At 48.7% G+C, this 23,206-nt stretch overlaps 1 protein-coding gene across 1 annotated transcript in view; it reads right to left on the bottom strand.

Moving 5' to 3' along the window:
- ONECUT2 (one cut homeobox 2) overlaps window positions 1–22,424 on the bottom strand; it is a 56,025-nt gene extending 33,601 nt beyond the window's left edge. Inside the window, exon 1 of the mRNA XM_024926312.5 lies at window positions 20,846–22,424. Coding sequence (XP_024782080.2) covers window positions 20,846–22,073 — 1,228 coding nt within the window. The 5' untranslated portion in view covers window positions 22,074–22,424. The remainder of the gene's footprint in view (window positions 1–20,845) is intronic.
- Between the last annotated feature and the right edge of the window lie 782 nt (window positions 22,425–23,206).

Raw genomic sequence — 23,206 nt, 5'->3', positions numbered from 1 at the left:
GACATTTGGGTTGGTTCCAAGTCTTTGCTATTGTGAATAGTGGAGTGGCAGAACTTTTGATAAAAAATGTTTTTAAGAAATGGAGTTTTAAGCTGCTGGAGTACAGTGGCTATTCACAGGCAGTATCCCACTACTGAGCAAACACAACTGACCTTTGGATGCAGAGAGAAAGGGAAGCCTGCAGTGAGGACTGGTCCTCCGGAGGGGTCTAGGGAAGCAGAGGGGAGGGACGTCTTAGAGAAAAGGAAGTAGGGGCAGGGGAGGGAGTTCAGGAATTTGAACATCACTTTAACATCTTCTAGAACCTGGGGTAAGGGCAGGATAGAGTAAAATCTGCCTTGAGAACTTGTACATAGAGTAGAGAAGGTGGTTTCTCTTCAGTTTCAGCAGACTTGTGGCCAGGCACTGAGCTGGAGTTTGGAAACCTGGTTCCCCCTCAGAGCTCTGACATCCAGTTCTTCCAGTTGAAAGTTTATTTGACCTCATTCCCATTAGGATGGCTGCTGTCAAAACAAAATGAAAACAAAAAATAACAAATGTTGGTGAGGATGTGGAAAAATTGGAACCTTGTGTGCTGTTGGTGGGACTGTAAGATGACGTAGCCACTATGGAAATAGTATGGCAGTTCCTCGGAAATTTAAAGTGTGAATTATCACATGACCCAGAAATACCACTTATGAGTATATACTCCAAAAGAACTGAAAGCAACATGGCAGTAGTTGTTTTTTCCCTCACCAACCTGGTGATACCCCACTCCCAGGAAGTCACCGTATTGATGGTGAACTTAGTGAGGACATTGATGGGCGTGGGGCACTACAGTCCAGAACTCAGGCTCAAGCAATCCTCCTACCTCAGCTTCCCCAGTAGCTGGGACTGCAGGTACATGCCACTGCACCTGGCTTTTTGTTTTTCTATTTTTAATTTTTTAAAAAATTGAGCAAGCAATATAATATAAATAACAAACAATCTTTCTTTGAAATTGTGGTAAAATATACACAACAAAATTTACCATCTTAACTACTTTTAAGGTTATAGCTCCATAGTGTTAAGTATATTCACATTCTTGTACAATCTCCAGAACTTTTATATCTTGCAGAATTAAAACTCTATACTCATTAAACAAGTTTCCATTTCCCTCTCTCAGGCACCTGGCAAGCACCATTGTACTTTCCGTTTCTATGAGTTTGACTATTCTAGATACTTCATATAAGTGAAATCATATAGTATTTGTCTTTTGGTGATTGGCTTATTTCACTTAGCTTAATATCCTCAAGACTCATTCAGACCATAGTATATGTCAGATTTTCCTTCCTTTTTAAGGCTAAATAATATTCCACTGTATGAAAACTCCATATTTTGTTTATCCATTCACCTGTTGATGAACTGTTGGGTTGCTTCCACCTTTTGGCTGTTGTGAATAACACTGCAGTGAACATGGGTGTACAAATATCTCTTTCAGACCCTGCTTTCAGTTCTTTTGGAGTGTATACTCAGAAGTGGTATTTCTGGGTCATGTGATAACTCACACTTTAAATTTCTGAGGAACTGCCATACTATTTCCACAGTGGCTACACCATCTTACAGTCCCACCAACAGCACACAAGGTTCCAATTTTTCCACATCCTTGCCAACATTTGTTATTTTTTGTTTTCATTTTGCTTTACAGCAGCCATCCTAATGGGAATGAGGTCAAATAAACTTTCAGTTGGAAGAACTGGATGTCAGAGCTCTGAGAGGGAACCGGGTTTCCAAACTCCAGCTCAGTGCCTGGCCACACGTCTGCTGAAACTGAAGAGAAACCACCTTCCTTACTCTACGTGCAAGTTCTCAGGGCAGATTTTACTCTATCCTGTCCTTACCCCAGGTTCTAGAAGATGTTAAAGTGATGTTCAAATCCCTGAACTCCCTCCCCTGCCCCTACTTCCTTTTCCCTAAGACGTCCCTCCCCTCTGTTTCCCTAGACCCCTCCGGAGGACCAGTCCTCACTGCAGGCTTCCCTTTCTCCCTGCATCCAAAGGGCAGGACAAGGGTGCAGCTGTAATCAGACCCCATCAGAGCTTCCCGAGATGCTCCTGTGGATCAGAACTAATGGCATTAGGCAATCACTCAGGAAATAGAGCTGCAATTACCCTTGGATGCTTTCTCCAGGATGACCACATGCAGATCACCAAGAAGGAGAGAGTAATGAATCACCAAGTGAATTAACTGGAAGCTACTCTAATTAGTGTTATAATTTTTCATGAAAACACTAATGAATATGAAATAATGTGGCCATGAAACCACTAGGACAATTAATGCTTGAAAGTAATTTGGGGTCAGGAAAGGATACTAGAGACTGTTTAAATAAACTTGCATATTGAGAATTCGGTGGCCCATGGCTTCAAAATATTATCAAATAAAGTTGTTACTTCAGAAAAAGCAACATCTGGATGTCTATAGGTTTTCTTTCTTTTCTCTTTTCTTGTTAAGGATCCTAATTTGGGAATAAAGATGATGGTGTGAACCAAAACAGGAGCTCTCCAGGGAGCCAAGTCAGAACCTAAGTGAATGGATTGGGGGAACAAGATAAAGAAGCAGGGCCCAGACATATCAAAAACAGAAAAGAGGTTAAAGAGGAAGCCATTCTCCTTAGCATTTTAAATCTCATGACCACCTGGGTGTCTATAAAAATAACTTTCTGATAAGGCCCCCCAAACCTGTGATCATTATAGAGACAGATGATGTGAGTTTTGTTGGCTCAGTTGCCATTTTTATATGTGAACTTCCATCAAATACAGAATGTCTGCTCAATACATACCACACTTGCAAAATGGACTGTATTCCAATCTAAGCCTGTAGGGATTCAGTCAGAACCTACTGTGTGCACAGTCAACTTCTGGGTTCTAAGCATGAGCTTAGCAAAATGTCCATAACTGTTAAGGGAGTCTTAAAAGGACACTGGGGGTGGGGAGTAAATAGTCCGGCTGCATGGTTGGCCAGTTTGCAGAGAGCATGCCCAGTGATGAATGTAGAGTCTGGCAATCTCACTCATCCTAAATCTCATCTGAGAAAATGACAAAAAATTTATGTTGAAGTACAGATGTGCCCATGTGTAATAGGATGTTAGCTGTAAAACTGAGGAGATAGGAGGCAATGTACCAGGTGCCATATACCCTTATGGCGTCTCATTTAATCTGTACACCAACTAGATAACGTCAGGACCTACCTTGTCCTCCTCCTACAGAGGAGGGAACTGAGGCTCTTCAAGAGTAGTCCCCTGCCTGACATCACAGAGCTAGTAAATGGTGGCTCAGATACAAACTGGATCTGTTTGGCTCATGCTGTCATTTACAATGCCAAGCAATATTCTTAATATATAAAAGCTATGGGAACATTGGTGACTCAGGCCAAATTTCCTGCTGATATATGGAGAAGTTACAAAAAATTAATCAATCAATCAATAATGGCAGCTATTTTAGCAAGTATTTACTATTTACCAGTTATTCTAAGCATCTGTATGCATTAACTTACTTAAGGCTCACAATAACCTTACAATGTACCTATTGTTATTTAGAGGCAAAGCCATAAAGAAGAAACCTTAAAGACTTTGGCAGACCTTGAAGGTTATAATGAATTCAAAAATGTTCAAAGGCTAATTAACAATGCAACAAAAAGCAGTTCTTTGGAACAATTTTTTTTAAAAAATTAAAGCAGCATTTATGGAATGCCAATTCTTCAATTATAGCTCGAACACCATAGATTCCCTCGCCATAGAATTTAATGGAATGGCTGTCTCAAGGAGAGGCAGGATAAAAGATGAGGAGGGCTTGTTCTTCTGTCCTCAGTAGCAGGGTGGGTGGAGTTGAAAAATAAGGGTTTGTTCCTATGTCTTGTTTCCAAAGATGCACACGGGAATACATCTTCTGACAATTTACCCTATTTGCTTTCAAACCCAAGTTGGAATTCTACCCCTTTGGCCATGCAGATGAAACTCTGGTATGACCCAAAGAAAGCTAGCCGCTGTGAGCTGGACTGCGAGTCTGTAAATCAGAGTCCTATGACTCCGGCTAATGCATGAAAGAAGTTATGAATTTAGTTCACAATGCTCAGAATCTGAATAAACCAGCCTGCCAAACCATAGGCATAAAAACACAAGAACTTTCTGGGATTACAGGGTAAACACGTTCAATAACTAGGGACAGCTTGTTATGAATTACAGGAGACTACAACTGCCTACTAAGGGTGCCATTTCTTCACATTCAGGGGAACTGTGAGCACTGGGTATTGATTCGTAGGACGCCATTTCATGTGAATGCAGAACAAATCTAGCTAAACAAAGTTATCGGCCTGATGGAACTCAAAAATATTTCTCTATTTAATTTTAAACAGACTTTGACGTGAAGGAAATTTAATTATGTGAGTAATATAGAACACAATGAAATGTCCATCAAAATTGCTTCCAAAGGCTTAAAATGTTTTCCTTTTCAGACAACATAGTCAGAGCAGCTAAGATATCTATGTGAGTACAGTGTCTTAAAAATTGGGTCTTGGAAATCGATGTGATCACCTCTCTGAATTAAGTATGTGCAAATGACAGCAACTGAGATCCATATAACTCAGCTCAAGTAGCCCTCTGTGCACCAGATCATTAGGGGACAGGCAGGGAAGAAGGAGGATGCAATAAACACATGATCTGGGGTGTACTCACTAATGGACGGCATCCCTTAACACCCACATTAAGAATCAAGACAAAACTGTCAAGTATTTTTTAACACTGCTTATGATTTTTTAAAAAGTTGCTCCAGATGTAGAACCTAAGGTTAAAAAAACTTAGACATTGTTAAAGTTATAAATGCGCAAACCTTTTGATCTTTTTGATATCCCTTCCAACTTGCTTCTTTATTCATTGGTAAACCCTAAGCAGTGTTTGCTTTGTTTAGATTTTCTTAACGCAAAATAATTGAGATCTGAATTGGATGCCTTAACTTCTGTAGGCAACAGGCTTGGACCTTTGCTCCCCTGGAATTTGGTAATTATTGTAGTAGAACAAAATTTAAAAGTTTAAAGTGAAACCCTATTTTACAATACAGGTTGAGGCCAGGCGTGGTGGCGCATGCCTGTAATCCCAGCACTTTGGGAGGCCAAGGTGAGCGGATCACCTGAGGTCAGGAGTTCGAGACCAGCCTGGCCAACATGGCAAAACCCCATCTCTACTAAAAATATGAAAATTAGCTGGGCATAGTGGTGGGCACCTGTAATCCCACCTACTTCGGAGGCTGAGGCAGGAGAATAGCTTGAACCCAGTAGGTGGAGGTTGCAGTGAGCCAAGATTGTACTACTGCACTCTAGCCTGTGTTACAGAGTGAGACTCTGTCTCTAAAATAAAATAAAATAAAATACAGGTTGAGCTACAAGCAATCACCTGGTGGGTCTTGAGGGGATCTCCCATTGGGACACTAGAGCAGTGGGATTCTGGGGATCATTTATCCTTGCATATTTACTAAGTGCAAACTATGTGTTAGGCATTGTGGTGGGGCTAAAGGGAAGATGCAGGAGAACAAAGCTCAGGGTCCCTGCTTGCTATGATCTAGTCGAGAAGATCAAGCATGTCACAAACAGTCTCAGTACAAAGAGGCGTGGTTCCTGTCCAGGTGGGCATAGGTTTGTTACTTATGAATGTGAAATACCCCCACACTTATCTTCTGTGTTGCCAAAATTAGCCCTATACTATTGGACATCCTTGATGTCTGTGTATCACCATAGCAGTGGCATCTTCCAAGAATAAATGAGCTAAAATACATGGCATGAGGTAGAATGCAAACAAAACAAAACAAACAAACAAAAACACCAACACCACCCCCCCCCCATTCCTCATGCTTGCCTTTTCTGTGCCCATGCTTCCTGCCATGTAACTTTGTAGAGCCTTTCCACCCTGTCTCTGGGCTCAGGCAGGTGACTTGCTTTCACCAATGGAACCAACTTGCTTTCACCTCTTGCTTTCCAGGGGTGGAATACTTGGATTCATGAGTTGGTGTAGCTTATCCACTTAGAAAAGTCCACCTGTCTCTGCTGTGAATTTTCCGCCCTTTACCCTCCAATCCAATCACCTATTTACTCCACATCCTGCCCTTTTAATGGACTTTCCAGAATCTGCCTATGCAAGCCTGAATCTAAGGCTCCGGATGGAGAACTGGTTAGGGAGGAGCGGGGCTAGTGATATGGACTCCTTCTGGTCCCAGATGCTTCCTTTAGGAAGACAGCAGAAAAGGAGGGTAAAGAAGTGTATAGCCTTTGGTGACACCCATGTCTAGGCTATGGTGCCGTAGCCAGAGAACAGGGTGGCCTCTGACCCCCCCATTGGGAGTCTAAGGCCCTTCAGGGAGGCCTCAGAGCTGCTTCCTGCCCAGCGCAACCCTGCCTGTCTCTGCCTCAGTGTCAGAGGAAACTTGGTTTGGTTATGCAAGGCACAAAAATGACAGTCACACAGGTCAATTGCTTACCTAGTTATCATGCAGCACAGCAATGCATTCAATTCAAGGCAACAGAAAATAAAAATCTGGAATGGTTTCATTTAACACTAAATTCTGTTCATAAATGGTTAGTCTTCATAATTTGTTACTCATGTAATATGAACGTCAAAACATAACTGTAAAAAAGATGAAATATCGCAAGCTAATATATAATTTCCACGTAAGATGAATAGCAAATAAATGATCTTAGTTTCAGTTTCCAACTAAAGTTGACATAGTAATAAACTCTGTTCTCACTCAATTCCATATGGATTTGTAAATGTAAGTGAGGATATATCCATTCAAATCTTAAATATACAGTAAAGTCAAAAAGGGACAAGGGCTAGTTCATATATTTTCACTCCCAACTACTTAGTTCAGTACAGTGTAGGCAGCAATGGAGTCATCAAAGGAAAAGAATAAAATATAAAATTAAAATAAAATAAAAACATAAAAATATTAACCTCTGTTTTTTTTCTTCACAGGTAACTTTATGTTATTAACAACCTAAGCACTTGCAGTATCTCAAGTAATGGCTGTTTAGATGCAAGTTTAGTTTACTGATAATTAAAATGACTTAAAATAGGAAAGCAGTCCCTCTGATTTGCTGATATAATTGCTGGCACAATTGCCCTGAGGTGGGTAAAATTTTCCACTTTGTATGAAGCAGAACAACCTTTGCTATTAACGAAGACATCACAAGCCCTGTTTCTCTATATTAAGCTTATGTCTCATTTCAGATTAACATAGAAATCCATTTTAAATTATGTAGCCAATATTTCCAACAATGACCAAAGCATTTATAGAAAAGAATACCCCTTTTTCAGGTTGGGTGCAGTGGCTCATGCCTGTAATCCCAATACTTTAGGAAGCCAAGGCAGATGGATCACTTAAGGTCAGGAGTTTGAGACCAGCCTGGCCAGCATGGTGAAACCCCATCTCTACTAAAAATACACAAATTAGCCAGGCATAGTGACAGGTGCCTGTAATCCCAGCTACTCAGGAGGCTGAGGCAGGATAATCAACTGAACCCTGGAGACGGATGTTGCAGTTAGCCGAGATCACACCACTGCTCTCCAGCCTGGGTGACAAAGTAAGGCTCCAGATCAAAAAAATAAAATAAGAAAAGAATACCCCCTTTTGAGAGAAGAAGCTAGAAAAGAATGATAGATGTAAGTAAACATACCCAACCTATTCTCTCGTTGAGAATAGGGGCTTCTGTAAAGACAGACAGGAGGCCACCAAATGACTTACTCAAAAAAGAATACCTGGTGTGGGTTCAGCCATGGACCAGCAGTCATGGGGAACTCAAAGATATGCTATCTCCCCTCCAGAGCCATGGGGAAGAAAGGGAGACACAGAAAAGACCTAGAGAGCAGTGTAAGACCAGAGCCAACAAGGCTGTTCTGTCATTTGCAATGATTGCAAATCGAGTTCAGAAAGAAACAGAAAGGAATGGGCCAAAGTTAGCTGGGAAGATTTCAGAGGCAGATCGGAGGTGGCTAGGAATGATAGGACCTGGAGAAGGACTGATGAGATAAAGAATTCCAGGCAGAAGGAACAGAACGTGCAAAGACATGGACAGGACAGTGAGGACAATGTCTGAGCAGGAAAACGAGGAGAACTGACTGACTGGGGAGGGTTACTTTGGGGGAAATAGAGCCAACTGGCAAAATGGGTCCTTAGTCTAGAGTCTAGTGATGATCATTTCACATCTCTTGCTCCATTGGCGATAATCTGAAGATTTGGATAAGACTCAATCCTACTTAGAGATTCCCTTAAAATTAATACATAGTTATAATATCGTAATTTGGGAGGAAAATGACTTTGATGAGAACTTGACATTGTGAAATGCTTCTCCTAAATGATGTGCTAGGGCTGATGATTCCTGTTCAGATGCCATCTACAATAATATGGGGGAAATACAATGTGTAGAAACAGTGTCATATAAAAGAAAAGTATTTATTAACTTATTCACAGATATTTATTGGCTGCCTCCTGTATGCTGTATCTAACCTCCTCTTCTGGATCTTAATCTAATGGGCTGACACTGACAAGTCAGCAGGCGATACCTATCTATGTTCTAAATGCAAAGGGAGGGATGGTCCATAGAGATCCCAATTTAGGAGGACAGAGAAAACTTCTCAAAAGCAGAGACATCTATATACAGGAAGAATGGGGTCCTGAGAAGGCAGGAGAGGATTTGGTCTTCAACAGGAAGTCCACCTCTTCCTCTTCAGAAGAATGAAAGAAAGGATGAGAAGGGTTAGTCATTGAAAGTGAATACAGAATTCACTCTTGTCCCTTGAACATGAACAGAAATGAACTCTGGTATACATTAGGAGGCAACTGCATCCAAGAAGAATTTTTCCCCTACATCTTTTAGGTTTGGGGATCTATGGCACTAATTCAGAAAAGCATAAAATTATCTTACTCCACACACTTTTCAGTATTTAGGGTCAAAACAGATAATAGAAAAGGTCTTGTTTATGTGGCAGTTCTGTAAAATATCTTTTCAAAAGCATATTGAGTTCACTACAAAGGAAATGCATTCAGTACGAGTCCTTGTAGAGTGTAATGCCTCATTTTAGTAAGATGCAGTGATGCATATAAAGTAGGCCAAAAAGGCTACACTTACTGTTGCCAAATCCATGTTTTACTGGAAAAGGTTTTGACAGTGGAACCCAACAACTCCTGAGAAAGGCACGTCCACAGATTCGAAGACTACACAGCTGGAAGAAACTTCTTTAGTCAAAGCTTACAAAATACATTTAACACCCATTTTTATATCTGATTCAGATATGTTCCTGCTCATTTTTAGAACAAAATTTTGGGCATTTAGACACACAGAAACAATTTTTTTTCAACATCAAATTTGAATGCTCTACCAGGTTTGTTTTGTTTTGGGCTGGATTTTCCCTCCTTTTACACAAGAGCCACCTGGAACTTGAAGATAAATTGTCACAGGGGAAAAAAAATTCTCATTTATCATACCCTTGACTTTTAAAGGAGACACACTTGTCTATTCCAATGCTCTACCTCCCTGAGAACCACCTTAGCAATAAATTAGGTTCTGAACTAAAGTTATTTGAAATAAAGCAAGAGTTTTACATTTTAATTAGCTTTGGGAAGTCAAGGACCATTTTACTCAAAACCCAAAGAGATGTGAGTTGTGCTCAATCATTGACCAAAAGGACCCGCCTATCTCTTTTCTCTGGAATAAAACCAGAAATAAAGCAAAGCAACTGATTGAAAAAGGCCAGAGTCAGGGGTCAGTGCCTACTGTCAGTTCTCACCCTGGCCAGTGCCATATGACTCCACTGTGTGGCCTGGAGGAAGTCACTCAACATCTCTGGCCCTTCGTAGGGGGTCAGGGACAGAAGCAGTGGCAAGGTTTTTATTAAAAAGAGCCTCATCACTAGACTCTCAAGAAATCAAATCCAGTTTCTAGATTTATCGAAGGTGGTGATGCTCCACAGTTGGTTCTCCCTGTGACATTACTGCTGCTATAATGTGAGAATATTGTTTAATATAATGAAAGTCATGCTTTCAAAAATCAGGAGCATGCATCTGGGGAAACAAAAGCATCCGTTTGTGTATACCTGGGGGGTGGGGCGTGGGGGCAGGCAGACAGTAACACTTGAAAGGAAATCCTAAATCTAAAATATCCCGTTGAGGGTGGCAATCATGCCTGCAGAAGGCAGCAACATGGAGAAAAATAGTTCAATCCCCCGCCCCCCAGCGGTGGTAATGCTCTTCCTCTTCAGAAGGAAAGTCTTTCAGCATCTTTTGTCTTCTCACCCAGATGCCGCCTCCTCTTCCCTTTATTATCGCTGATCTCACACAGAGAGCTGAAAAGCCACAGGGCTCCAGAGGAAAATATGAGGCCCTGCACCGGGGCGCTGAGACCTACAGAGCTGGAGTTACTGGTCAGGCTCTTGCCTGGATTTAACCGCAGTAGAGGGTCCATCTCCAACTCGCTCAAACAGCGTTCCTCCATGGCGCTGTTCGTGGTGCTGAAGCCTGCGCCGGGGCGTGGAGGCAGCAACCCACCCACAGGCGCTCTGCTACCAGGGGCTCCAGGCAGGGGTCCATGTGAAGCAAGTGTGGAAATAGCTGCCACCCACAGAGCTACAGCCAGCTCCACAGTCTGGCTCGAAGTCTAGCTCACTGGCTCACTTCTTTGCAATTGCAAAACGGCTGGTTCACTTTTTCTCTTTCCAGGGGATTTCACAAAGCCCAACTCGAGTTTGCTGATTTGGCATATCTCTTTCTCGATGTCCTCCCTGTAGATGCGAATTCTCTCCCATCCTCTCTCCTTTGTACAATATTTTATCTTTGCAGAACACCTTACAGTTGGCACAGCCCTCACTGGCACAATCAACGGAGCCATTTTTCTTCCACACATAATCATTCGTTTTCCCTCCCACGGCTATTTTTTGCTTTCTTTGCTTCTCCTCCCCCAAGCACAGTCCAACTAAGCAGGAGACTATTACCTCAATGTGCAGGATGGGCAAATCACCTCACCTATGACAGCAGAACTGTTGATTTCTCCTTGGCAATGAATTAGAAGAGGCAGAGGTTACAGTTTCAAAGGACCAGGAAAAAGCCCTTTAAGCTACTTCTAGGAAGATAATGCTTGCATGGGTAGTGATCTGCAGGGTGGGGAATGGGGACAAGGATATTAGGAACAAAGTGAAGGAAGGGGCTTGGACCTTGTGGAAGGTGCAGGGCTTAGTGCAGTTAGAAGACTCCCGGCAGGTGGCACTCTAGTTCACCTGCTGGCGGTGGAAGCCCTGACTGTGCTCCCCGACTCCACTTGAAACCTTTCTTCCACCAAACAGCCCCCCAGCCATGTTTGGAGGTCTGTCTTCCCCTTGATCCAAGCACTTATCAGAACTATATTCCTGCTAAAAGCACCGTTTGCACAATTCTGTTTACTGTAATGCACAGTAATGAAGAGAACATAAATAGAAAATAGAGGGGCAGTGGGGGGATTTTCTGTATGTGTGTGATTGATGGTGCTCAGATCAAAACTGTTTAATCATCAAAACATGATTCAGCAGTTGGGAAATGTAAACAAGTTGTGCAATTGCTTGCTTTAGTCAAAACTCTGGAAAGGGCCCAGAGGGCTGGCCCAAGCCCCTGGGAGGGCAGTGCCAGCAGGATGCGACCCCAACCTTCCTACCAGGGCAGAGCTGCTATGCCTACAGACTGACTGGCGTGACCTTTGGCTTTTGCAGCACACAAGCAGTTGGGCCGGGGTTAATGGCACTTTGCAGGGAGCTCCAATTGAGTAAACAAAAAATGCCTTGCCCTGTTCTAATGGAGCACATTATTCTGAGGCCTAAGCCTTCATCCAGGCTCCTGCAGCTGCTCTGCAGGTCAGTGCTACCAATAAAGCAATTAGCCAATGAGAAAACTCTTCTTCCCCGAGGGGGACTCCAGGGTATTGCTGCAGTTACTGTGCTTTGCTTTGGTTTTTTAAACAAGTGATCCAAGTTGATCTGAGCCTTTTACATCAGACTCTAGGATGAAGACAGTGAAATTGTGTTTGCTGAGTGTGATATTTTAAGGGACTGATCCCTTGTTCAACACAGCCTGGAGAGCTCACTGCTTCCTGTTCAATTAACCTGAACCATAGCTGAACTCTGCCCTTTGAACTCGCTCAGCAGATAAATACATTAGCTCACCTACGAAATCATTAATATTTTTCAATCACATAAAACAAACATGAATGTACAAAAACAACCCAAGAGATAGCCAATTAGAAATAGGTCATGTACCGTGTTGAAAAAAATCACAAATGGATGTTATTTAGACAGGAAAAAAGGATCAGGGAAGAAATGAAATGGATTGTGCCGATGGTTCTGGAGGCAAATGAGACTTACATTTTCATATCTACAAGCAAGAGGGATACTGAGCAATATCTGGCAATTCCTATTCCATCTACTCTGCTCCACAACAAAAGTTCTACCCACTGCTTCCCACATTCAGCAGAACACAAAAACTCCAAATCCTCTCTCTTTTCAAGTGACTTCAGTGTTTATGCTCATATACAGAGTCCAAAATATTGCATTTCTGGGGAGAATCCTTTTTCTGATTTGCTACAAATGAACCAAAATAATTGTGGCAACATCACTGCTTTTAAGTGAACCAATCTTAATGAAGCAAACTGGTGGCTTAATTGAAATAATTTTACAGTAGAAAATGATGTTCCTGAGACATTTTTACTCTAGGCATATAAACAGATTTTCTTTTCTCATAAAAAAAGATGCCAAATGCATCTATTTTGTCTTTATCCCTGCATGTCATTTTAGAAGAATGAGAAAAACATCCCCAACTGGGTCATTACACATTTCAGTTTGATTTAATTTCACTTCCCACAATTCTGCCTCCTGACCCCCTCTCTTCCCACCCCCCTTCTCATTTTTGTTTGGTTTGGAGTGTGGGCTTAATGCCCAGCTATCCTAGATGAGAACACTTAAAGGAATATCACAAGCACGAAGGGTAAATCTATTGAACGAGGGTCTTTAACTATGTGGTTTCCTTAAAGGGAAAGGTTGGATCAATAGGATCAATATGAAAGGTTTCCCTGGCCCTGCATAAAAGGGTAAGGGCTTCTCTTTTCACTGGTTTAACTTTACTCTCTGACAAATGCAAATCAATGGATCTGTGTTTACAACAGATTCCCTAGCAGACTCAACTTGGGCAAAGCCCAGAACCTCACCCTGGGGGGTGGGGACTCCGAGCTTGCTCCAGGAGGACGCAGTAGGGCACAGCTTCATGCTCAAGGGCACTGGGGTGGAGTGGGAAGCAAGCTGACAATGGCTGCCAATCACCCTTAAAAGGAAAGGCTTGCTACCCACCCAGATCCTGCTGGAACTCAAGGAGCTGCTGCTGCCTATGGCCTCTACAAATAGGGCAGAAAAATGAGCCGTCAAACAGGTTCCTTCAAGGATGTCAATGCAACATAAGTAATAAAGCCCACATTCTAGAATTTGGTGAGCCAGTCAACCTAGTTTCCTATCCTTAACCATCTCCGAGGCTGATTGCACAGAGAAAACTGTAAATGAAATATCTACAATTGGAGCAGCACAAGTATTTATGCTCTAGAAATGCTTCTTCTGCCCTTTCTTAAGTGGTAACTGGCTCTTCTTAGTAATGACAAAGCAAACCACTAACACTGTGGGTTCTTTTCCCCTTAATTTTACCTTTCCCTTTAAAAATGGGATGCTTTCCAGAGATTACATGACTTCAAGTCAATACCAGTTACAGAGAAATTATTTTTCTTCTTGCAGGAGAAAGTATATGTATATTTGATTACAAGAGCCAAAGTCCAATGCTGATTAAATTACATTGGAGGTGTGCTTCCAACCCAAACAAAGTCTGCTTTCTACAGAAGAGTAATGGGTCCTCAAAGGGTGAAAGAGGTGCCGGGGTGGAATGCAGAGCCTCCCTGCCCTCTGGGACAATTTGTGTGGGACAGTTTTTCATAATAAACGTCCACAGCTTCTAGGAATCCTGCTCCCGAAGTGAGGCTATCTCTATCTGCACAGCCCACAGCCTGCCTCCAAGTCTTGCCCATCTGCACCATGTCAGGCATTAGATGGGCTGCGTCACACAATCCACGTCCCTACCTCTTCCCCACCTGCCCCTAGAAAAACCTATGCACATTTTTCAGCCATTGCCTTGAATGAGACTGGGAAATCAAAAAGCCTTTCCCCCAAAGGCACAGAGGCTGGTTAGGGAAAAAGCCTGGGTGATAAGAGGGGGTGATAGGGCCCCGCAGGGAGAGTTAGCCTGATGGAGCTCTATACCTGACAGCATAAATAAATCACCCCAGAGGGCTTCCTCATTATGGACTCTCCCCTCTAAGAAGAGTTGTCTCCCTGGAGGAAGCAACTTTTCCCAAGTCAGCAAAAACAAAGGTCCCTAGAAGGGTCAGAAGTCAGCACAGCCCAGGGGAGTCTAGATGAAGTTTAAGGCCTAGGGTGCCTCCGTCTTCACCCTCCTCCCCAGGGCCCTTTATACAGGCAATTATTTCTATTTATTCCCTCCTAATTTCCCTTCCTTTGGCAAGAACCCAGAAACTAAATCTCTCTGCTTCTCCCTTGAGGTCTTCCTTGCTCCAGGGATCCCCCTCCATGATACCACTTTTCATGAAGACAGTTTCTGCCAAATCCAGCCACTAGCCATGGAGTGTGGAGCCCAGGACTTTCTTCCTGAGAGTTTTTCAGTCCTGTTCCTCTGGTCTCTTCTTTGAAGAGAAGTGTCTAAAGGCCAGAAAACCTGGTGGGGAGGCTCTCTCTCATATCAGGGGGTGACTGTAAAATGAAGCCTTGGTTTGAAGACAGCAGGAGAGGCTGGCTCTCCTTCCCTCAGGGCTGAAGTCTGGCACTTGGGATGGTAAAACTGGCCTAGGGTACTGTTACCTCAGGGCGGACCTGGCTCAAAAGGAGAGTGAAGCAGCTGCTGGTGCCTTGTAGGGACAGAGAATCTGGGGTAATCAGTTTATCCTTTGCCCAGACCTCACCATTCACCAGGAATCCTGCCCAATCTTGGAATTCTAAGATGGGAGTAGGAGAGAGTCTATGATTCTATCCTCTAAAGGCCCACTCGCCCCTCCCAGAGCCTAGGGGTCTTTCAAGTGGGGGCTGTGGGGAGGGAGCCAGTTGTCCGCCAGACCAAAGGGAAACCACCTGCTCTCCTCCTTAGTTACATATCTGATTACCCAGCTATCTCACTGTAGTTTAAAAGGGTCCGGTAGGGCACTTTCTGACTAGGAACCAAGGTGGTGTACCAAAGCTCCCTTCTTTAAGGAAGAACACTAGTGGGAAGATGAGGAAGAAACACCAGCCTACCCTCTGCCTCAACTCAAAGCAGAACAATGCACGATTTGCTTTCCCATCTCTCTTTTCCTTCCTCTTATTAATTACTGTTCTTGGAGAGGGCTGGAAAACACTGCTTTCCCTCCCGATTGATACCCGCTGTTGGAAAAGCTCAGCCTTCTTCAACAGGTGGGATTCATAATTTCAAAAAAAAAAAAAAAAAACAGAAGAATTAGTTCTCATCCAACTCCCACTTCGGTCCCTGATCTTTTATTTTTTTTCCATAAAATTCACCTTCGTGCTCCTTCTGGAAAAACAAGCCACCATTTGGCCAGGGGAGTGGTTGGCAGGGTGTGGTGGTGTCCCTCACAAGCGGGAAGGAAGAGCTTTAAAGTTCTTTCTTTTCCAGTCAATGCAGGTGTTCCACAGGACACCTCCTTACCCGCGATGGGCCAGTGACCCGGGCCTCGGCCCAGGACGTCCAGGGGGTGGGAAGGGGTGGGGCAGGTGTTCCCCAGTTTGCTTCTCTTACTTCCTGTCCCAGCCAAGGTAGGACACAAGATTCTCCCTGTTAGACCCGACCAGTCCAGCGCAGAGCCTGCTACTCGGAGGGATGAAGCTCAGGCTTTTGTTACTAGGGCCACGTTTAATTGTCCAACGAATGCACCTGCGTAAAAAGTCTGCGTGTGAGCCTTTTTAGTACGAGAACCGATGAGGATGGGAGGGGATCTGCGGCTGATTAAGCTCTGCCGTTAGCAGGCAGCTTTAGCCACGTCATTTTCAAACTTGGGCTTAGTCACCAGGGCCCAGTGGCAACGGCCAAGCACAGGATAGTTAGGAAGACTCGGGCACCGTTCAGCGCATTGGCTTCGCGGACCCAGCCGCCCAGGCGGATCGCCGGAAGCGCAAGTAGCGGTGTGTGCGCACAGGGGCGGGTGGTGCAGAGGTCGGGGGAGGGGGTGCAGAGGGCAGAGAGCCCCGCGAGAGGAGGAGAAAACCTCGGGGAAGTAAGGCGGGCTGGGGCCTCGCGGGGGAGGAGCTGCGGTCAGACGGGAGAACCCGCGCAGAGCTGGCGAAGCGGCACCGCTGGAAAGCCGCGGGGCCGTGGCGCTGGCGAGCGCTCTGCTGGGAAGAGCGCGCCGTCGGGCTTACTGGAAACGCGCCGGATCAAGTTCCAGATCAATGAAATCTGGGTCCACACGTTTACGTTATTGTTGCCAGCATTAATGCTCTTTTAATCTTCTAAACATTATCAGCATCGATCTCCCTCCATATACACATTTGTTTGAGAAAGTGACATAACCACACAGTGGAAAGCCTGGAATAAAAATAAATGCCCAGCCTCTCGCATCGAGGGCGCCTGGCTGCCTGGGCTGCTTCTCCTGCTCGGGTTCACTCTCCTCCCTCGGGTCCCGCCTCCTCTGCCCGCTCCCGCCCACCCTGATGCGTGTTGGGAAGGTGTTCTCCCGGCACCGGGACTTGACGAAGCAGAGACTGCAGCGAACTTTTCAATTATTCATCCAAGCAGCTAGCAGGCAAACATATCGTCTGTTCCGTACTGGCACGGGTTGCGTTCAGCCTCTACAGCTCTGATCCCTAACTAAACCGCCAGGAGAGGTGGGCTGAGTCGGGAGCCCTAGCAGCGAGAAACGAGGTGGGAGGTTGGGGGGGGGGTGGGCGCGAGACTCTGCGAAGGGGGTCCGTTTCCTCGGCTTGGGAGGTGCCCAGCGGCCCGTGTCACCCAAGGACGTCCCCCGGCGCAGCGGGAGACAAGCACGCACGCGGTGCCCCTAGCAGGAGCCACTGCGCACTGCCCGGGCCGTGTCCCGCCGCTGCGGGCATCAGGTGGCCCAGGCGACATCATGGTGGGTTGGCTAAGGGCCCTCGGCCGCCTGAACAGAATTGGCTTCAGACTGGCCGCTGGGAGCTTGCTGACAGGAGAGGGCCGTGCGTCGGACTACGGCGGGGACTGGAGACCAGCTCCGGGCAGGCCGCTGGGGGATCCGGGCTCACTGGAGGCGGAAACCTCTGCAGGAAATGTAGTCGGGCGCTCCGCTCGATTTTCGGGCGTCGGAAGAAAACATGCCTGCCACCGAGGCCTCGCTTTTCCTCAGTGGGATGCCCATTCAAGTTCTAGCCTGGGTTCTCTCACTCCCTTCTTGTTTGTGCTTGGTTTAGAGGTCTCTGGGGCCCAACGCCCGAGAGTGTGTGCTCGAACCCGCGGAAATTTGTCTTGGCCGCCTCTTGTCAGGTTGCTGAAAACCGCCCTGCAAGGGCTGGTCTTGGGGAACCTCTGCGAAGGCCCGACCGGGCGGGGTTGCAACCACCTGCCACTTAGCCGCCCTTTCCGAACGAATCCGTGCATTTGGAGTCAATTTCTCTGAAATCTAACGCTGGGGCAATCTAAATTTCTCCGAAGTTTTCTCCCTTTTCCTTTCAAGTGCCACCCTTGGCTGTGACTACACCGGCAGGCTGGGCAGGAAGGACCTGCCTCTGTTGTGACCTCGCCTAAGGGTGAGCTTTGCCGGCGCTGGCCAAATCAGACCTCTTCATTCTGAGCCCCCTAAACCCTGGCCTGCTTGGCTGTTTGGCAGGACCCGGGGGCGGGGCCAAAATGAGAGAGAAAGGGAACCTATAACCTATGAGAGAAAGAGAAGAGGCAGGTTTGGCGGGAGGGGGGCAGGGACGGTGTCTTCCAGGCACCGGTCTGAGAGTCCGGCCGAGCCGCCTGTGGAGCGGCTGGGCTTGTTAAACCCCCGGGGCCCAACGGCGAGGGCCCTCTGCGGCGTACCGGCGGGGATTCCGATCGATACTCTGGGCGGAGAAAGCCTCCGCTTTTCTTCTCCATTTGCTCCTGTCCCCTAGCGCTCCGAGCACACAATACCTACTTACCAGTCCCAGCTTCTGCATCAGTGTCTGAAGAGACTGATCTACTGACCCCAAACTGAAAAGCCTCCTATGTAATAATAACCACTCAACACACTTGTAGTTGCTGATAAAATGGCCAGATAAAAAGGCTAAAGCTCTTGTCCCTTTTCAACCCAGGGTAATAAAACAGACACACATTTGAATGCTCGAGCAAAGCGGGGTCCTCAGCAGGCCTTTTCCACTCGCTGGAGGAGGCATTCTGTCTCCCACGAAGGCAGCTTCAGCGATTCTCTGCGGAAAATCTAGCGGCGTGGGCAGTGCTCTCCCGGGCCTGTCCCTGCAGACTTGCACCATGGGCGCGGGTGGGGCTGAGGACCCCCGGGATGCCACGCTTTCTCATCTCAGCAACGCTTGGGATCATTTTAAAAGCTGAAACTCGCTAATAGGCGAAGCATTACTTTCCTCATCACTTTCAGACCTATATGGGCAGAAGGCACGTGTTTTTTAAAAGCTGTGTTCTTTGCGCGACCGGCATGAGGGGGCGGCAGCGCTCTGAGATGAGCAGGAGAATAGCTGTCATCCTGCCTTTAACTGTACCCCTAGGACCAGCTGCCAAGTTCCTTCTGGTTCCCGGTGCCCAAGAAGCCGGCGGGTACTAAAACCCACCAGAGAGGGCCTGGGACATTCGGGGGGATCTATGACAAAATGTTAAGAACTATCAGTCAGTCTCCAGTTTATTTCCCGCCGCTATTATTATCACTCTCTACTGGCTGCTTTATCTTGCCTCGAACCAACAGCAAATCAGAGAAAACTGTAGGAGAGGATGAAAAATAAACTAAAGGAGAAAGATTACATAAATTTCTAAATCCACTCAAAGTATCCGGAGTCCGCCGATTTGGGGGAGGCTCTTTGCAGGGAAACCTGGTTTTCTTTACCTTCTTAGATCAACACTGCGGGGCGATTACCGACTGGGAATAGGAATCCACCAGCAGACGGCAAAGGAAAATGCTGTCAAAGCGGAAACTCCCCCTCCCCAAGCCCGGGTGAACCTGCTGCCTGTCACATTCCCCAGCCCTGTCGGGCGTTGGTCGAGTGCACCCCACAAGCTGGGCTCAGCGGTGCGAGGAAAGCCCGGGGGATCGGGGGTGGAAACCTGAGCTCGCAGCTCCGGAAGCGAGCTGTGCGAGGCTGGCTCGGAACCGCGCGCATCCCAACATCCGCGCTATGCAAATCATCGCCACCACGAATTGTTCCCCTAGACCGCCCGCCGATCCTGAAAGATACCCCCCTCCACCCGATCCACGGGAAGTCGCCCACCCTGGCTTGCAATAGGGTATAGTGTGTCCTTCCCAGTGGGGGACCTGGACATTTTGCCCCTCTGGGCCCGTGGCTTGCTCCTAGGGGCAGCGCAGTCGCCACGCACACCGCGCGGGGTCCGTGCGCACAAAAGCGCGCAACTGCGTGCCAGTCGCAGTAACTAATGCATCTTTCCCTCTAGCTCGCGCACCCGCCGCCCACACAGGAGGTTTCTGTGCTCCTAGAACAATAGAGGGCTGTACCTCGCAGCTTGGCCGCTAGAGGAGGCACAAAGAGCCGAGCCGGCTCCAGAACAATGTAACCCGCGCCTCTACCCGTCCCCTCCCGCGGGCCGCCAGTCCTCCCCGCGGTCGCCAGGCGCGCACAATCAGCGCCCGCTTAATGCAAAGGCGGAGCCTGCAGCCGGCGGCAGGGATGCATTAACTAACCTGAATTTTTAATTTCTCAGCACCTCTTCCTGCGAGTGCTCAGGGTCTCCCGGAGCCCCGGCAAATCCTGGCAAATCCCAGCAAACGCTGGGACCGGGGCAAGGGCGGCCGGTGAGCAAGGCAAAGCGCTTTCCACCTCAGTCTCTTCTCCCACGTCCTCCCAAAGCGGTGAATGTGACCTTCTCAACCTTACACCCTGCCCTCGCTGTAGGTAGTGACATTGGAGCTGGCCCGAGCCCCTCAAGCCCGGTCAGAAAGTCCCTGCGCCAACGCCAAGGCCAGAGATGGGCTCCAGGAGCGCTGTTGTATCCTGGCCGCCGGTTCCCCGCGCGGGCAAGGCTGTGCCTTCAGCCAATGACCAAATAAGTTTGCCTATATGGTGGGTGGGAGAGTAGAGAGCTCTTTTCCCTCTGCAGAGCAAAGCCTCTCAACTGCCTCTGCACAGGGAGACTAGTCAGCCCGGAAAATTGAAATGTGTTGTCTAAAAGAGACTTGAAGTGCATGGGGTTTTGAATAAGGGCAGGTCCTGGTTTCTGTGGGTCTTGGAAAGACAGGGCTCCTAGAGGAAAACGCACACCCCCATCCCGCCTCCCAGTACCTGGGAAGATCGGAAATAGGGCAAAGGTTGGCACATTGAGGGGAGGGCGAATGTAATGGGGGGGGGTCGGTCAATGAAAGCTCAGGGACAAGGAGGGAGTAAGAAAGAAAAAGAAAAGGGAGAAGGGAAAGTAGGGGAAGTGCGGAAGAGAAAGAGAAAATGGAAGAAGAAATAAAAACGAGAAGAAAGAGGACGTGTATAGGAAAGAGAAGGAAAGAATCAAGAGAAGTGACTCGGCGCGCAGACTTGGGCCACAAGCACCGGACCCGGAGCCCTCTTCCCAGCAGCCTGGCCCCTGGCTAGCCCCGGCCTTACCTGCCAGGCGTAAGGCGGACATGCGCTGGAACTCGGGCTCCTGAAGCCACTTCCACATCCTGCGGAAGGTCTCCCTGCCAGATTTGAGTTTACTCCACGGTTTTGGATTCCGGAGCAGGTCGGAGAGAGTCCCCTGAGACCGGCACAGCACCCTCTGCGCGAAGATCGCCTGGGGGATACTGTAGCGCTTCAGCTCCGCTGTGATGCGCTGGGCCACCTCTTTGGTGTTGATTTCTTCCAGCTGGCCCGACGTGGCCACCTGCGAGCCCGATGAGGACGAGGGTGGCCGCTCGCGACTGGGTGCCAGCACCGGCCCGTGAGACTGAGTGTGGCCCGGGTGGTGCAGGCCGTTCAGGTGCGACATCATGGCCGCAGGTGGGGTGCCCAGGCCGCGGGACAGGTGTTGCTCACCGCGGGTCAGCATGGCAGTGTGGTGCGCGTCGAAGTTGGGGCTGAGCATTTTGTCGTGGCCCGGCGGACCGTAGTTGGGCAGACTCTGCTGCGCGTTGTGGAGGCCGCCTAGCCCGTTGCCCAGCGGCGTGGCGGCCAGCGGGGACAGGCTCTGGCTCATGCCCGGCATCTCCTTGTAGGGACTGTAGAGGTTGTTCATGGCCGGGAGCCCGCGCTCGTCGCGCATGAGGGTGAAGCTGCCGCTGACGTTGCCGGACAGGCGCTGGTGGTGGTGGTGGTGGTGGTGGTGCGGATGGTGGTGCGGGTGAGGGTGGTGGAACTTGTCAGACACGGTGGAGATGGGTGGCAGCGGCTGGAGCGGTGTCAGCGTGGTGTAGGTGTTGCTCATGCCCATGCCAGGCGGAGACGAGTCGCAGGACATGCTCATGGCGTGGTGCAGCGGGATGGAGAGCTCGGGCCGGTAGTCGCCGCCGTCCAGGATCGAGGCCATGCTGGTGACCATGGCCGAGCGCGACGCCGCCGCTGCCGCCGCTGCCGCCGTGCCCAGCTCCTGGTGCGCGGTTGGAGGCGGCGGAGGGCCCCGCAGCGAGCCAGCGGCGCCGCGGCCCGCGTGGTGGGGGCTGGGGCTGGCCAGCAGCTCCTGCTCATGGCCCGGGCCCCCGCCGCCGCCCCCGCCGCCCCCGCCGCCGCCCCCGCCACTGCCGCCGCCGGCCGGCCCGTGCAAAGTGCCCAGACTTTCCATTGTCAGCTCCGGGTTCATGGCGCAGCCTTCTAGGTCTTTGGTGAGGCATCGATAGGCGGTGTAGGCAGCCTTCATTCAGTCCATTGGGGCCCGGGGGCGGCAGGGGCGGCGGGGGCGGCCGGCGGGCGGGCAAGGCGCGCGTGGCGGGGCTCGGCTGCGGGAGTGGGGGCGGGCGCGAGAGTGCGGGAGTGAGTGGAGGGGAGTGCGCGTGCGGGTGTGCGCCCCGGGCTGCGGGCGGGCTCGCCCGGGATGGGGGCGGGGTGGGGGCGGACGGGGCGTGCGTGCGGGAGAGGGGAGGGGACGGGGAGGGAGGGAGGGATCACCGGGCCCCGCCGCTCGGGCCGGCTCGCAGCCTCGCCATGTCCGAGCCCGCTCCGGCGCCGACGTCTTCTGTTTGGGTGAGCGGGAGCTGTCCAGAAGGGCTCTGCCGCTCGCCGGGGCAGCCAACCTACCCTCCCGGACCTGGGGCGGGGCCGCGCCCGACGGGCGCCACGCGCAACCACTCCGAGGCCGCAGCTGCCCCGGGAGGCGGGCCTTCCACGGGAAGCTACCAGTGGCTGTGGAGGGGGCGGGGCCGCGCTTTTCAGGTTTGGCTGACGGCTCGGTGCCTTTTTTACCTCCTTTGCTACTGGAATCAAACGTCAAGGAGAGGGAGGGAGGAGAAGGGGGGGGTCGCTGGGGAGAGGGAGGCTGGAGTGCGAGCGAGCGAGAGAGATTCGGTGAAAGATGCCGTGCTGTGTCCCCCCTGAGCAGCTGCGATCTGGGGGAAGGGGCATTGCTTCAATCGCCTTCGCCTCACCCCAAAGCTTTCCTGGAGGCGAGTAAGCCGGGAGCAAAAGACTCCGTTATGTGCCAGTGTAGACAAACACTCGTCACTAACAAGCCACTTCCCGAGAGTCCCTAGCTGGGAGCCAATAGTTTAGCCTTTTAAAATGCAGGCGCTAATGTATTCTAATGCATGGTAAATTCCCGAGGCCGGGACATGCATAATCTACGCGGTCAGAGCAACTGTAGCGCCCTCGCCGCCAGCGAGCTGCGGCCGGCCGGCGGCCCACGGGCGGCGCGGGCAGCAGTAATGCATGCAAAGTTAACACAATAACATCATTTAATTACCCGGTGAGCCCATAAATCTCAGTTATGAGGCTTCCGAAGAGCCCTGCTAGATTGCAAAACAAAACTAGAATTCCGGGAGCTGCCGTTTCAAGGTG

The sequence above is a fragment of the Pan paniscus genome, chromosome 17, assembly GCF_029289425.2.
Source record: "Pan paniscus chromosome 17, NHGRI_mPanPan1-v2.0_pri, whole genome shotgun sequence".
In the NCBI taxonomy this organism is placed as follows: domain Eukaryota; kingdom Metazoa; phylum Chordata; class Mammalia; order Primates; family Hominidae; genus Pan; species Pan paniscus.
The sequence above is the reverse complement of the archived record's forward strand: the minus strand, read 5'-3'. Positions and strand labels throughout refer to the sequence as shown.